General features: G+C 35.9%; 1 protein-coding gene across 1 annotated transcript in view; it reads right to left on the bottom strand.

The window, feature by feature from the left end:
* Positions 1 to 16,505, bottom strand: part of TRPC5 (transient receptor potential cation channel subfamily C member 5) — a 400,026-nt gene extending 383,521 nt beyond the window's left edge. Inside the window, exon 1 of the mRNA XM_053699326.1 lies at positions 16,125 to 16,505. Coding sequence (XP_053555301.1) covers positions 16,125 to 16,502 — 378 coding nt within the window. The 5' untranslated portion in view covers positions 16,503 to 16,505. The remainder of the gene's footprint in view (positions 1 to 16,124) is intronic.
* Between the last annotated feature and the right edge of the window lie 1,660 nt (positions 16,506 to 18,165).

The following is an 18,165-nucleotide window of genomic DNA, read 5'->3' as shown; positions in this document are numbered from 1 at the left end:
ACTTTTAAGTGCTATACGGACAGGTTTGCAGTTCAGTAGGCCCAACTCGCCAAACATATCTTCAGAGATCTCATTCACTCTGGCCACGAGGCCCAAGTCACAGGCTGCTTTTCTGCTCAATAAACTGTTAACACACTGACCTCGGTTCACATGCACCCACATGGTGAACTTCCTCTGTTTGTACTCACAGCTGGCAAGAAATTTCCCCACACAATCAATGCGGCCACCAGGACTATGGACATTTGTAGTAACCTTCGCCAGCTGGGGCTGTCGAGGCAGTTCCATAAATTCAGCAAAAGACATTACAGTGATATCCGCTCCTGTGTCAATCTTAAAATCAACCTTGGCTCCCATTACAGTAAAAGTAACTTTCCAATCTTCCTCTGAGCTTGTCCATTCCACAACAGACCCCACAAAAGACACTTCCTGACCCTCCTGGTCACTGTCCACCTGCATCTCCTTAATGTATTCAGTTTTACACACCACTTCAAAATGGCCTATTCTGTTACATTTTCTGCATCTTTTATCTCTGGCCGGGCATATAGCACTCTGATCATGAGCCCGGTAGCACCGTGTGCATCGGCCATGTTGCGCCCATCCACTTCTAGGCCTTTCCAGTACTTTAGATCTACCGCTCACACTGTGCCTTTCACTAGTAATTTTCCTAGACTGTTGCACTTCATCCACAATACTCTCAGACCTCAGATCAGCACTTTGCTTTTTCACCAGTTCACTCTGGCGGGCCATCCTAATAGCCCCGTCTAACGTTAAATCAGGCTCTAACTGCAGCTTCAGGGAGACTTAAGCATCTGCAATTCCAATAACTATTCTGTCTCTGATTTGCTCTTCTTTAGCAACACCAAACTCACAGAATTGAGCTAATTCATACAGGCTGCGCACAAATGACTCCACAGATTCTCCCACACACTGATTACGTTTGTGAAAACAAGCTCTCTCATGAATCACATTTCTTTTGGGCACAAAGTGGGCACTGAGTTTATCCATAACTATATCAAAGTTAAATTCTTCCCCTTCTTGGAAAGTAAAAGCATTGAACACTGGCTCTACATCTTTCCCCATGGAGTATAGAAGAGAATTAACTTGTACTTCACCACTCTCCTTGTTCAGTTTGGATGCAATCCTGAAGCGCTGAAACCGCTGACGCCATGTGGGCCAAGCTGCAGGCTGAGAAAAGTCAAAAGGCTCAGGTGGGGTAAACTTTGACATTGCAATCGATCAGGAACAGAAGCGCAGTCCAGAACTTCTGACACCATGTCATGAGATGCAGGACATATGCAAGACACAGCAATGATGGTACAACTCTATTTTATTGCAGAGCATAACAATACACATCTAGTCAGGTTGATTGTACTAAACTAACTGCGACACAGACACCGGACCTAAGCCCCGCCCACATACTAGTGACATCACATCCTGCTCTCATCACAGTTACCTTGTATCTAAGCCCATGCAAACTGCCACTTATTACAATGCTTTTAGAATCTTGAATTTCAGCCAATCAATGCTCGTTCTAGTATAACCATTATCATTCTTCACGGGAGTGAGCACAATGTTATGTTATATGGCACACATAAACTAGCACTGTCTAGCTGTTGTGCAAGATTTAAAAAGCAGCAAGACAAGGGGGTGACCTGCAGGCAAACTTAGAAGTTATAAAGTATATTAAAAGGGACATGAAACTCAACTATTTTCTTTCAAGATTCAGATAGAGCATGTGATTTTAACCCCTTAATGACCGGACCATTTTTCAATTTTCTTACCCTTAATGACAATGGCTATTTTTACATTTCTTATTTACATTTACATTTCTTACATTTACTATTTTTCGGCTAGATTTGGAGTTTTGTCGGTAACGACCCGAAAAACTAATGCCGGCTTTTTTCTGGCCGCACCATAAAAATAACTCTGGTATTGAGAGACCACATAAAGGCTGCGTTAGGCTCCAAAAAAGGAGCGTAGAGCATTTTTAACGCAGCTTCAACTCTCGATACCAGAGTTGCTTACGGACGCGGCCAGCCTCAAAAACGTGCTCGTGCACGATTCCCCCATAGGAAACAATGGGGCTGTTTGAGCTGAAAAAAAACCAAACACCTGCAAAAAAGCCGCGTTCAGCTCCTAATGCAGCCCCATTGTTTGCTATGCGGTAACCCTTCCTACGTCTGCACTTAACACTCTAACATGTACCCCGAGTCTAAACACCCCTAACCTTACACTTATTAACCCCTAATCTGCCGCCCCCGCTATCGCTGACCCCTGCATATTATTATTAACCCCTAATCTGCCGCTCCGTAAACCGCCGCTACTTACATTATCCCTATGTACCCCTAATCTGCTGCCCTAACATCGCCGACCCCTATTTTATATTTATTAACCCCTAATCTGCCCCCCACAACGTCGCCTCCAGCTGCCTACACTTATTAACCCCTAATCTGCCGAGCGGACCGCACCGCTACTATAATAAAGTTATTAACCCCTAATCCGCCTCACTAACCCTATAATAAATAGTATTAACCCCTAATCTGCCCTCCCTAACATCGCCGACACCTAACTTCAATTATTAACCCCTAATCTGCCGACTGGAGCTCACCGCTATTCTAATAAATGTATTAACCCCTAAAGCTAAGTCTAACCCTAACACTAACACCCCCCTAAATTAAATATAATTTAAATCTAACGAAATTAATTAACTCTTATTAAATAAATTATTCCTATTTAAAGCTAAATACTTACCTGTAAAATAAATCCTAATATAGCTACAACATAAATTATAATTATATTATAGCTATTTTAGGATTAATATTTATTTTACAGGTAACTTTGTATTTATTTTAACCAGGTACAATAGCTATTAAATAGTTAAGAACTATTTAATAGCTAAAATAGTTAAAATAATTACAAATTTACCTGTAAAAGAAATCCTAACCTAAGTTACAATTAAACCTAACACTAGACTATCAATAAATTAATTAAATAAACTACCTACAATTACCTACAATTAACCTAACACTACACTATCAATAAATTAATTAAATACAATTGCTACAAATAAATACAATTAAATAAACTAGCTAAAGTACAAAAAATAAAAAAGAACTAAGTTACAAAAAAAACAAAATATTTACAAACATAAGAAAAATATTACAACAATTTTAAACTAATTTCACCTACTCTAAGCCCCCTAATAAAATAACAAAGCCCCCCAAAATAAAAAAATGCCCTACCCTATTCTAAATTACTAAAGTTCAAAGCTCTTTTACCTTACCAGCCCTGAACAGGGCCCTTTGCGGGGCATGCCCCAAGAAATACAGCTCTTTTGCCTGTAAAAAAAAACATACAATACCCAAGCCCCCCAACATTACAACCCACCACCCACATACCCCTAATCTAACCCAAACCCCCCTTAAATAAACCTAACACTAAGCCCCTGAAGATCATCCTACCTTGTCTTCACCTCACCGGGTATCACACCGATCCGTCCAGAAGAGCTCCTCCGATGTCCTGATCCAAGCCCAAGCGGGGGGCTGAAGAGGTCCATGATCCGGCTGAAGTCTTCATCCAAGCGGGGCAGAAGAGGTCTTCCATCCGATTGAAGTCTTCATCCAAGCGGCATCCATCCGGAGCGAAGCGGCAGCATCCTGAAGACCTCCACTGCGGAACATCCATCCTGGCCGACGACTGAACGACGAATGACGGTTCCTTTAAATGACGTCATCCAAGATGGCGTCCCTCGAATTCCGATTGGCTGATAGGATTCTATCAGCCAATCGGAATTAAGGTAGGACTATTCTGATTGGCTGATGGAATCAGCCAATCAGAATCAAGTTCAATCCGATTGGCTGATCCAATCAGCCAATCAAATTGAGCTTGCATTCTATTGGCTGATCGGAACAGCCAATAGAATGCAAGCTCAATCTGATTGGCTGATTGGATCCATCACAGCTAAAATAATAAAATATTTTAGCTGTGATGGACCCCTGCCTTAGCCCCAACCTCCCTGATCCCCCCTCCAGCTCTCTAACCCTCTCCCCTACCTAATTACCGCCATCTTGGGTACTGGCAGCTGTCTGCCAGTACCCAGTTTGGCCCCAAAAACCGACCAAAAAGTATTTTTATTTTATTTTTAACTTAAAAACTATTTCTGTAGTGTAGCAGCCCCCCCACAATACCCCCACCCCCTCCCCCTCCCAGATCCTTTTATATTTTAATTTTTTTTTTTACCTTTTTCTCCCTTTCTGCCGTCATTCATTGGTGTCAGTGTGGCTAATGCGCGCACGTGCACGCGCGCCATGCACGTTCATGTGCACACTCACCCCTTGTGCACGCGCATAGTGCACGCATCCTGCACGCGCGCACGCACCCTGACACCCGGACACTGGCACCATCGCTACCGGTGCAGAGAGGGCCACAGAGTGGCTCTCTCTGCATCAGAGGCTTGTAAAGTGGTATTGCAGGATGCCTCCATATCGAGGCATCACTGCAATACCCTCAGAGCTGCTGGAAGCATTTGTGATCGCTTCCAGCACTCTGTTAGACAACTGACGTACCAGGTACGTCCATTGTCATTAACTGTTAGTTTTTGCATGACGTACCTTGTACGTCAGTTGTCATTAAGGGGTTAAACAACTATCCAGTTTACTTCTATCTTCTGAATTTGTTTTTGTTCTTTAGTATCCTTTGTTGAAAATGATACCTAGGCAGGCTCAGGAGCTGCTGATTGGTGGCTGCACATATATGCCTCATGTAATTGGCTCACCCAATGTGCACAGCTAGTTCCCAGTAGTGCATTGCTGGTTCTTCAACAAAGGATACCAAGAGAATGAAGCAAATTAGATATAAGTAAATACACTCTCATAATTGCAAAACTGCACTTAAATTCCCTTAAACCTGTATCTAAAACCGTTTTTTTGTTAAGGTTTTTGAGAAAATTTGCTAAAAAAAATACCACTTCCCCCAAATTAAAAAATGTATTGTGAAAAATATCCCATCATATCTTTAATATGTAATGACATTTCTCTTTTCATCAAATGATGCCCTTTCGAATGCTATATCAACAGAGCTAGAGCGTTGATAGCCTTCCCAAACACTTTTGATCATTAACAGTTCTAATCTTTCTAGGCCACAAAATGTCACTGTTTTACAAGAGCCACTAACTTAACTTTTAATTGGTAATTTTACTCTTTCACAAGGCCTAGATTAGAATTCACTTTCTTTGTCTATCTTTCTGTTTGGGGTTCATGAGAAAATGGAGGCCACAAATGCATTTGACCTTTTTATTGCTATATTTATGATTGAAACACTTGTGAATAGTATTTATATTACTTTATTTCCAAACATTTGCTGCCAATGTTGTTACCTTAGTATATAGAGAATAGGGGGCCGAATTATCAAGCTCCGAATGGCACAATCATTGTACCCATGGAAAGTTTGATATCACCAATGTTCTAATGTATTTTCAAAGTGTATGAGCTACTCAGTGAATTATATTATTGCCTTGATAAAGTTAAAGGGACACTGAACCCAATTTTTTTCTATCATGATTCAGATAGAGCATGCAATTTTAAGCAACTTTCTTATTTACTCCTATTATCAAATTATTTTCATTCTCTTGGTATCTTTATTTGAAATGAAAGAATGTAAGTTTAGCTGCCGGCCCATTTTTGGTGAACACACTGTGTTGTTCTTGCTGATTGGTGGGTAAATTCACCTACCAATAAACAAGTGCTTTTCATGGTTCTGAAACAAAAAAAATAGCTTAAATGCCTTCTTTTTCAAATAAAGAAAGCAAGAGAACAAAGAAAAATTTATAATAGGAGTAAATTAGAAAGTTGTTTAAAATTGCATGCTCTATCTGAATCACAAAAGAAAAATTTGGGTTCAGTGTCCCTTTAATTTGTTTCCCTTAGGAAAAGGAATGACTGGGACATGTTGAACCTAGAATATTGTTTTCCGGTTGCTTGTCCTGCCTATTGCTGCCGGCAATAGCTAATAAACTGTGAAATCTCTACTCACATAAATCAAGGTTACATGTACATGGTTACTTTATTTGTTTAGGTTTATTTCTTCAGAATTAGTTATGAACAAAGGAAAGTACTTATTATTATTAAAGGGACATGAAACCCAAATTATTTCTTTCATGATTTAGAAAGAGCAAGCAATTTTAAACAACTTTTTAATTTACTTCTATTATCTACTTGCTTTATTCTCTTGATATGCTTTGCTGAAAAGCATATCTAGATATGCTCAGTAGCTGCTGATTGGTAGAGGCACATAGATGCCTCGTGTAATTGGCTCACCCATGTGCATTGCTATTTCTTCAATAAAGGATATCTAAAGAATGAAGCAAATGCGATAATAGAAGTAATTTGGAAAGTTATTTAAAATTGTATTCTCTACCTGAATCATGACATTTTTGGGGGGGTTTAGTGTCCCTTTAAAGGCTTAGTTCATGTGTTTCATATAAATAACATTGTGTTCATGCACCTGGAGTTCATGCACGTGGAGTCAGCACTAATTGCCTAAAATGCAAATCTGTCAAAAGATCTAAGATAAGTAGGCAGTCTGCAGAGGCTTAGATACAAGGGAATTACAGAGGTAAAAAAGTTATTTCTATAACAGCATTGGTTATGCAAAACTGGAGAATGGTAAATAAAGGGATTATCTATCACTGCGCTAAAATTTTACTTGCAGCAGTGTTTGCGCTCGAGCAAAAATACTTAATAGTGCGCCACTGGTAATCTAGCTTCATGTTAGTGGAATAAGGAATATAATCAGTATGAAATGAAAATTTCTTTGAATAAAAATAACTTGTTTCATGGCTTCATAAACCTAATATTCGCCTCCGTGGAGACTGGACATTTTTGCTAGGGACTACAGCCTTTTATTTCATTTTTATTTTGACAAGTACATTTCTTGCTTGAAGGCACTTGAATTGGGTTCTGCATAGTAATACATTATTAGCACTAAATATTTTCAAAGATTCTATATACATTTTCTTTATTTTAATGTTTTTCATCTCCATTCTTTTGTAACTAACGTATTCATTCTTTTGTAACTAACACATATAAATACATGTGCATACGTATGTGTGAAGAAAATCCTCATAGAAATGGCGCAAGCTTGGGGGAGGTTTAGAGGAATCTAAACACATGGAGACCTCATTCTTGCGCCCCACAGATGCCCATAGAAAGATTAGAAAGAAAGAAATGATTACTGTAGAAAGATATCTTATACATGTAAACTGTAAATGATTAAAATGAGTTTATAAACAAAATTCATGAATTTTTCTTTTTTTTATCCAGTTGGTGGCAATCAAAGAGTTACACAAGTAACATAAAATTCCACAAAAGAAACAATCACAAGCAATCAACTATTCTTCCGATAGATTAATTTATTTATATCATAAAGGGTAGATATAATTTAATGAGTTAGCGTCTAAATTATCCCTCTGGAAGGGATCTTTTGGGATTTTCTTGCTATGGAATTTGAGAAGGTTCATTAAAGTACTTTTAATGTAATCTCCTGAAATTAATTAGCGTAGCTTTACACTCTGGCATAAGGAATATGTAAATAAGACAAATAAAATGACCGAATCATTAATGCTATATTTTAATTAATTTACTTAAAACAGTAAGCAGTAATAGTAATAATACTATAGTATGAAATGCATTTTTACAATTTTATAAAAAAGTGTTTTGCAGATAAACATTTCAAATAGTTTTGAGTTATGCTATTAAAATAATTTTAATATTTAAACTGGGTTTGTGCAAAAGCAAAACTGGTAGATCTTCAAAGTCGGCAGCTTCTACAGTTAAAGGGACAGTCTACTCAGTCTATGGATAATCCCTTTATTACCCAATTCCCAGTTTTGCATACCCAACACGTTATATTAATATCCATTTTACCTCTGCGATTACCTTGTATCCAAGCCTCTCCAGACTGCCCCCTTTTCTCAGTTCTTTTGACAGACATGCGTTGTAGCCAATTAGTGCATACTCATAAATAACTCCACGGAGTGAGCACAGTGTTATCTATATGGCACACATGTACTAGCACCGTCTAACTGTGAAAAACTGTCAAAATGCCCTGAGATGAGAGGTGGCCTTCAATGGCTTAGAAATTAGCATATGAGCCTACCTAGGTTTAGCTTTCAACAAAGAATACCAAATGAAAAAAGCAAATTTGATGAAAAAAGTAAATTGGAAAGTTGTTTAAAATTGCATGTCCTATCTTAATCATGAAAGTTTAATTTTGACTAGACTGTGCCTTTAAATACTTTATATTTTAAACTACATTCTTTGGAGTGATTGCTATTTTTCTTTACTCAAACCTAACATAAAACATTAATTATATATAGATTCTTAAACTAGATAAAAACATAAAATGGTCAATCAATTGATATCATATGGAACCGGGTACCTTGTGAGATAATATCATTTTGTATGTGAGAGTATACACTAATAAATATACATGCCAGCATATATTTGTGTGTGTGTATGTGTAAACTTATGGTTATATGGGTATATGATGGGTCAGATTTCTAGTCAGGCAAAGTAGACAACTGCCTGGGGCACAATGCCAACAAGAGGAACTTGTTGAAAGTACTATAAATTACTCCACTATTGAAAGGCTTTGATGCTACAGAATGTCAAATTCGGGATCTCTATAGTTCTTTGAGGGCAAGATTAATAAATCTGTAATCTTATTAGTTTTAATGTACTGGCAATATAAATGCCCCACTGTTTATCACATTCTGGAGCTGTAATTCTGTTTTGCTTTAATGAACAATAGATTTCAATCAGAAAAAAAAAAACATATCTCCCACTATTGTTTAGTTTGTAAAATGTTCTTGAAATGAGCCATTAAAATTATAATAGAAAGGGCTGCAATTAATTCACTTTTATACCGAAATGTTACATTTCACAAGAACAACTACTTTATTATAGTTTGATGATTTCCTTGACAAAGATTTATGTATAAGTAATATTGCAATTGGCATCTCCATATATGGAATGATTATATTATTAGAAAATAAATGTTGATTTTAAAATTATTCAAAATTCTCTTACAAGATTTTTCTGAAGTTTTGATACTGCAAACAACATCATCCCACTATATAAAAACATACAGGGCTAGATTACAAGCGAGGTGCCAACGTTTTCACGCAAGCAATATCGTGTTTTGGCGAGCAGTTTAAATTGCTCTGATTTTACAAGTTGAGCGAAATTGCGCTAGCGAAATTGCGATTTACGCTTCAATCCTTACCGTGATTTCAGAGCTCTGGTTAACTGTTTTCCGAAACATAAAAGTGTCACAAAACACATCAAAAATACATTACAAAGTACAGTTACAATCATAATAACACCATCTAATAAAAATTATTAAAAAAAATTGCATAAAAAAGTTATTAGGGGGTTTAAAGATATTAGATCTTGGGTGCTAGAAAAAAAAAAGCTGCCATAGTACTTTAACATATAGATACATAAAGATATATTGCTAAATATGTATTTGTATGTATATAGATGTATATGTATTTACTGTAAATATTTCACATTCCAATGTTCTGCACATAGCAGAATATGTTCTATGTATTTGTAAATCAATATTCCTATATATATCTGTATATATCTATACCTATATATAATCATTGTAATCTAGCCCACAATGTATCTCAAGAATAACTGATAGTTGCTAAATGCTCTCTCCAATGGACATTTTATCTAAAGTCTACATAAAGCTTCTGTACACAACTATTTTAAAAAGCAAATTACTTGCATGAAAAAGCAAAGGGAAGGAACCCTTCTCTGTGTCTTCTGATGTTATTAAAGGGACAGTAAAGTATAAAAATAGACATTCATGATTTAGACAGAGCATACAATTTTAAACAACTTTCCAGTTTACTTCTATTATTTAATTTGCTTTCTTTTTCCTGTTATCTTTTTCTGAAAGGTTTATCTAGGGAAGCTCAGGAGCAGCAAAGAACCTGTTTCTAGCTACTGATTGGTGGCTGCATATATATACCGATTGTCATTGGCTCACCCATGTGTTCAATTAGAAACCAGTAGTACATCGCTGCTCCTTCAATAAATGATACCAAGAGAATGAAGCAAATTTGATAATAGAAGTAAACTGGAAAGTTATTTAAAATTGTATGTTCTACCTAAATCATGAAATAAAATTTTTGGGTTTCATGTCCCTTTAAGGAAAGCATTTTTGGACATGCAATATTTTTGTACATCTTTCAAATTTAAAAATGTTACAGTTGGGGATTTTGTTATTGCAATTAAAAAAAAATGATGCCTGCATAGTCAAATAGAGTCAAATGTTTTATATGTGTTTTTCAGATATCTGTAAATTAGTTTTTAGATTAATTAATCACTATAATTCAGTTATATTAATATAATTAATAATTGTAACTTTAAATTAAAAATAATAGAAATGTGTGGTGTGTTATGATATGATCCATTGTTTGTATGCCTGAAGAAAAGACCGGTTTAAGGTCTAGAAACGCGTAGCAGTTTGTATGGATTAAAACTCTTTTATTTTAACATACGGAAGTTGTCCTTCGTTCTCTTTTTGATCCTTCCTGGTAAAGGTTTCAAAGTGTTTTATCTACCGCAGTGTCTCACACATTAGCTGCACAGACGCCCATCAATCAAGCAAACGCTGAGTACCACCTGTGTACAGCCTGCCTGAGGCCACCCAGTGTGCTAGCCACTGAAAGTGTTAGCCTGCCTGTCAGCACCGGTTACAATACGGTGCATTTACCTCTGGTAAGCCTTAACATTAATCACCTATTTTGGCTTTGAGTCAACAATATTACGCTATGTGGCGCCCTCTTTTCTACTTCTAAATTACAGATATCTTCTTCCCGAAGACCAGAGGAGCCTTGCTGCCAGCACATTTGATTGCTCTACAAGACACAGCACCATCATCTCACATGAACTAATATGGTTTGTCCATAGACACAAATCACTTATTTTTTGTTAGCGCACCCCGCTCACGGTTCCCCTCGGGGTTCCCTTTTTTGACTGTTATGATAAGTTGGCAATTTGGTAATGATCTATTATAATTATTTATATTTTATTTATATAGATATAATATATTTATATTGTGGAATTTTTAGTGATACTGTTCCTTAAACAGATATTTTGTTTAAAAAAAAAAGTTAATTTCGGGGGCGTGGTCGTACAGCGTTCTGGTTCGGACGCATTTTCTGAAGGCTCCAAAAGAATCTTTGATAATCCGCTGATTATTAATTTTTTATCAGCGAAGACAAGAACATAATAATAGAAAGCCCCATAGATCTGGCATCTGGGGACCTAAATCACTCATATTTGCTGTTTTAATGACATTGGGTATTCAGACTGGAGAAAGGCCAAAGGCAGCGGCCCAATAGTTGGTATCCACCTCCACCCCGGGAAGAGCCGGGTTATCGGTACCGTCAGATTTATCTGGCTTACCGAATCTCTTCAATATCCAAACCTGCCTGACATCTAAGATAATACACCGACAAGATACGGGGAGCTAAGAATACGGAGTAGAAGTGTGTGTGTTAATATACCTCTCTCTTCACAATGACCTGCATGGGAGAATTGGAGCTGCAATATCACCTAACATGATCCTTTGAAAGACTGGAGAGACTCTTTGAAAATGACTTGATAAAGTGCCATACGATTTCCTGGTGAGTAAGATTTGCACTAACAACATACCGTGCACTCAAAGGGACAGCTTCTATGACTCTAGTAACCAAAATAGCGCCAACTTTGTGGCGCCAACAACAAATAAAGAGCTTTACAATATCGCTACGAGGCAACAATGCTTTATACACTGCTATGAAGAAATTCAGGCGCAAGCGAACGTGATGCCGGTCTCAGACTGTGAGCCCACCAAAGTAACAGGCCTGGCTGTTGAAAGCCCTGACATCGGAGATCACTATTTAGCATCAGAGGTTCCTCATACGCTGGCACTTAATAGTATACAAGACGGGTTCCAGCTAGCACACTTAATCCAAAGAAACATTTAACTTCTTAGGAAGCTTGATGGGAATTCACAGACAGAGGTGATCACTGGGGCAAAGCTCAGAAAAGGAGAAATTACCTCTAAACAATATGATGCCACAAGCCCTGACCTCTTTCACGGGCGCAGAGAGGAGGTGGATATTTGTTGTACAAGCGTATGGAAAGCGGTCTCACACCAGTCTTTAGAGACGCTTAAAAGACTCACTGACCAGCCTGTCCACCGATGGCTCACATTAACAGGAAAGATTGGAAGGCAAATATATTCTTCTGCCTTGGAGGGGAACATTTCTTACTTACAAGGCAATGGCTATATTCAAAAGACAGGAGAGGGGTAGACTGCAGCTGCCCCTCTCGGACAGCTGATTTAGCTTATCAGTAAATTCTACTGTTAACTTTTCCCTATAGGTTCTAAAAAGGTCTATTGTTGGCTAATTTTCTTTACACCAATACCCTATTATGTATGCCCTTAAGTTTAAAGTTTTACTTTCCAATTTCTAAAAGGTACGGACATTTTGTATAATCTACATTAATTATTGCCTACTGCTGTTTGTTGGGAAAAATTGTTAGAGTGGATTATATGAGATCATAGGCGGGTTCAGATTTGAGACCGTAACAGAGAGTTTCAGAATATGTTTAATAAGCGTTCTCATTTTATTATTTCTTTTTCGTTTTTCTCCTTCCTCCAAAGTGGCAAACTTAGTTAAGATGTTTAGTAGTGTTTAATTGCATATGGACACCTGCATAAATTAAGGTTTTTACATAGCATAGCTGTACAGACTACAAATGTATTGCCTTTAGTATTGTATATGTTGATAGATCCTTTACAGCAAATGGATTAGATCTGACAGACTATTTTGTTTTCGGTATTCCCCCTACCAAGTGTGGCCTGCGGCCGGGGCCCGCAGAGGGAGGAGCAGAATATATATCACTACCAGGATAACACTCTATTCTCTATCTTTTCCCATACACAATGGAGAGCATTAACATTTTTCACAGGAATATAGTTAAAAATACCACTAATTCACATATCACTACTCTATCAATACCTAAATATAATCATTCATTAACCCCATCTTTTCCCATACTTGGACTTGTGTATCCACCCATCGGTCAACGCAAACAAATATGGCTATATTGCCTAAGTCGCTGTCTATAATGTAAATCCCTAAAATATTGCCTATACCACTGCAGTCTCATAGTTTTAGACTTAATACCACATCCCACGCATATTTAATTGTATCTTTTTTATTCCCTACAGATAACATTAATCGAAAAGCTCAAGATGTCACCTATATATATGATTAATTCTCAATTATAACCCTAACTTTTACCAGATTCCTAGTTAAACCTAAATCATTTCCCTATCTACGCTCAGAATGGCCTACCTGTGTATATGTAAAAGACCCAAGTGAGGTCTATGTAGTCATATTTATGGCCAAATAAAACACACTTTGCTTTGAAACGAGTATTAATAAGCCCTGAATTTGTACAATGTACTGCAAGCTCTATGTCTTTGTATAGTTTCTACAGCAAATTTCATGCTCTTGATGTTTTTCAATGTATATGCTATATATATTGTGTATGTTTAATCCTACAAAATAAAGCTTTTTTGAAAATTAAAAAAAAGAAAGAAGTTAATTTCTTCTTTTAAGAAAAAGTAAGTTACACTGAGAAGTTTTATAGAATCTACACATTTCTGTTCACAAAAAGGAATTATTGTTCCCATAACAGATTTACTTGCATACATTTTCCATAAATGAGATAATGAACTCTTCCTCTTGGGAAGGATCTAGCATATGGTTTAAATTTAATTGACTCTCATCTATATATTTTAATTAACTACTTACAAAAAAAAAATTTTGTCTTTGTTTTGTGTTCAGAATACTATTATTTTTGTACATTTTTTTTATACTCAAACAATAAATTGATAAAAAAAAAAAAAACATATTTAACTGGATTCAGATGATAAATCTGTGTTTTCTTTTCCTCTTTTTTTTATCCCTTTTCTTTCTTTTTCATTTAAGTATTCTTTTAACAAGAACGTTTATATTGTGTTCTTGCATGATCTTTAGATCTGAAGTTTGATTACAGGTATAAGGTCATACTCAAGCGAAATTTTGGACTTTACTATTGAGATCTAGGTTGTGACCTATGTGAACTAAATAGACTATGATCCAAGACGGTTGGCCTGTATTGGATCATGTGATACAGCAATCAATATTTAATCTTGTTTTTGGAATCTGTAATACATATATGTTTTTGCTAACGGTTTTGTTCTGTGAAAACAATAAAATAATAATAAAAAAATAAAAAAATAAACAATAAATTAATAGGCTTAATATTCTAACACTGGGGTGTAAATTATCACACAAACATAAAAAACAGGGACTTTGCTTTCTGTGGTTATCAAATGAAATTAAGAAAAATAATATATAGCTTTTATTGGCATTTAACAGAAAAAAATATATTATTAAACCTATTTATTATTATTTTTATTAGCCAGCATTTTAATATTATTTAGCAAAAATACACACTTCTGACAAAATGAATCTGCTACTTGAGATTTTGGGGGAAATTTGGTTATCTAATTATACACTGGAATCTAAATTGTCTATATTTAGTGTCAGTAGCATTTTTTTGTCATTAAAATATATATATTGTAATAAATCTGGAACAATTATGTTGACAATTTTGATTTTACTGCCAGTTTTTTAAACATCTGGAGACCCAGTGCAGAATTACCTTTTTTTAAAAAAAATAAAATAAAAATCAACAAACAAAATTTATATAAATTGGTTGATTTTAAGATTATAGCACATGCTGACCAACATAAACTATATTTCTTTTTTTTTTTTTTACTTTTCGATACTATTATCTTATACCAGATGTCAAGATTTTATATATACTACTTGAGCTCCTAATATTCAAGTTTACTTCATAACTAAAACTTCTGAAAAGTAAAAACCTTTGTTGACAAAAAATTGCCAGTTAATGTATTTAGCATAATTAATTATGCAACATTACCCAGAAACTAAATATGTTACTATTGATTTTAAATGGTAATGTTTTTCAAAATTATTTATCCTAGTTCTGGGTAATGTTCCAGTCAAAACAAGATATTAATAAGTTTTATATGTTTTGTATTGCCTATCTTGATCCAAACCTTAACATTAATGGACAGTTGTATAAATTAAAAAGTTTCAAGCCTATAGTGAGTTTATATAAGATTGGAGATTTAACTCTATAGCTGTAACATAGCTGTATTATACAATGGAAGGAGATCATACTATCTCAGAAGCAGACTTAAAGGGATACTAAACCCACATTTTGGGGCATATTTATAAGCTCCGTATGGAGCTTGATGCCCCGTGTAAAGACCACTGCTCCATAATATCCTGTCCACCTGCTTGACACACCCTGCTAGCGGCCGATTGGTCGCAAATCTGCAGGGGGGCAGTATTGCACCAGCAGTTCACAAGAACTGCTGGTGCAATGATAAATGCTGAGAGTGTATGATCCGCAATATCCGATCATGTCCACTCGCACAATCATAAATAGGCCCCTTTACCTTTCATGATTCAGATAGAACATGAAATTTTAAGCAACTTTCTAATTTACTCCTATTATTAATTTTTCTTTGTTCTCTTGCTATCTTTATTTAAAAAGCAGGAATATAAATCTTAGGAGCCGGCCCATTTTAGGTTTAGCACCCTGGATAGCGCTTGCTTATTGGTGACTACATTCAGCCAACCAATAAGCAAGAGTAACGCAGCTTCTGAACCAAAAATGGTCCGGCTCCTAAGCTTTACATTCCTGCTTTTTTAAATAAAGATAGAAAGAGAACAAAGAAAAATTGATAATAGGAGTGAAATAGAAAGTTGCTTAAAATTGCATGCTCCGTCTGAATCATTAAACAAAAAGTTTGGATTTAGTATCCCTTTAAAGAAGATATTGACCAAAGGTTAAAGAGCAGATCTAAAATACAAAATGGTCATTTATTTATCATACTCCATAAATTGGTGCCATGAAATGTTCCCTTCATCCTCTACATAAAGGTTTAATAGCAGATTCTATTTATTTACTAACCTGTTTTTCTCCACTCGGCCTCCTGTAACTGAGAAGAAGCTCCACAGCTCCTACTACCTCCTTTCTTATTGCATACAAGAGAGCATCTCCTACATAAATATTGTGGCTTAGTAGCAACTCCATAATCTCCAGGTTCTCGTTTTCTATGGCTATGAGAAGTGCACTGCGGCCTAGTGGATCCATACAATTGATGTTGATGTTGTAGTAGATTTCGGCCTCTTCCAAAGCATGCTTGACACTGGCATAATCCCCTTTCTCTACAGCGATGAGGAATGCCTTCTCTTCTAATGACAGCTCGGCTTCTGCCCGCACAATCTGCAATGGAATCCGGTCTCGGTAGGGTGAATAGCTCACCTTCTTGTAGTACAGCTGGGCCATTGTTCATAGTGACATAACAACCTGTAAGAGGGTGATAAGAACAGATTAAGTAATCTCTTGCAAAATATGGGTTTTAGAATAATGAACAAAGCAAATTTGATAATATAAATTAATTGGACAATTCTTTAAAAATTCTTTATAATTGTATGCTCTATGTTATTCATGAACGTTTAATTTTGACTTTACTGTCCCTTTAAATAATATCGGTTTACATTTTCTATCAGGATACATTAGATTCATCCTAAGTATGTAAGACTGGAGAACTAAAATAAATTAACCAATTGCAACGGTCTAATGGAACACCACCAAAATTGGTCCCTCTCCCCCTACAAAAACCACCTATTAATGAGGTTTGGGGTATACAATAATGTGCAATTTATTAGGAATCTCATGGACCCATTTAATTTATACTTAAATAAAATGTTGTTCATTATGCTTCGCTATTATCTAACAAAGTTCGTACAAGAAGATAAAAACTTAAAGGCACAGGAATCCCATAATTTGTATTTTATGATTAAGAAAGAAAATGCAATTTTATACAACTTTACAATTTACTTCTACTATCTAATTTGTTTTGCTCTCTTTGAATCCTTTATTGAAAAGAATACATAGGTAGGCTTAGGAGCAGCAATGCACTACTGCCTTTTGTCATTGTCTCATCTGATTGTTTTGCTATCTACAAGTAGTGCATTGCTGCTACTTGAACAATGGATAAAAACAAAAAAAAAAAGAACAAAAGCAAATTAGATAATAGAAGTAAATTGGAAAGTTGTTTAAAGTTGTACGTTCTACATCTTACAGCCAAGAAACAGAATTTGCCATCATTACCAGTATTTTGTAAACAGAACCACAATGTAATGAGTTTGCTGTTGCATCTACTGTGTTGAACACTTTCATATTTTATTACATTTATAGCTCAGCTGCATGTTGATTTAAGCTGCATTTATTTTTGATTGATTGACAGAGAGAATTGCAAAACAACTAATGTGAATTAATAACTTGTGTATCATGTGAATTTTAAGTAATTTGTTTGTATTTACTGCTGTGCAAGTGACACATCACTAAATGTAACAATGGTATTATGGTTGCATAGATTTGAAAAAAAGGTGAAAACCAGCACAACTACAATTAGAGTCCCGCAGTGAGTGACTGCCCAAACTCACCAATAAGTAGAGAAATAAAACAGAGGTGGTCTCCAATAATGCAAAAAATCCTCTTTATTGAGTTACATAGGATAGAATCCTATGCATTATTGGAGACCACCTCTGCTTTATTTCTCTACATTATGGTTGCATAGGTCATGTTTCCCAAAACTCACAAACATACCACATTTTCAGAATATCTGAATGAGTTAATCATGTAATGCTCAGTAATTGTGGTTATTTAACGTGTCCTTATCCAATGTAAAGCTAACATATGACCTGTTGTTAGTGAGTCTTGAGGGCTGGAGTTGAAAACTTACGGTATAGAACGTTAAATAGCACAAAATCTCATGACATTACTCATCCCTGTATGCAAAATCCGTTTCCTTAGATCTTGTGCAAGTGTTTACATGCTTTTCTAGAATCGATAAGATTAAAACTGTTGTGCTCATATAGTACATTTCCAGGTTTGTCTCTCTGTGGTCACAATAGGAAGCAATAAAATTATTCCACTAAAAGTG

The sequence above is a fragment of the Bombina bombina genome, chromosome 1 (assembly GCF_027579735.1).
Source record: "Bombina bombina isolate aBomBom1 chromosome 1, aBomBom1.pri, whole genome shotgun sequence".
Lineage (NCBI taxonomy): Eukaryota > Metazoa > Chordata > Amphibia > Anura > Bombinatoridae > Bombina > Bombina bombina.
The sequence above is the reverse complement of the archived record's forward strand: the minus strand, read 5'-3'. Positions and strand labels throughout refer to the sequence as shown.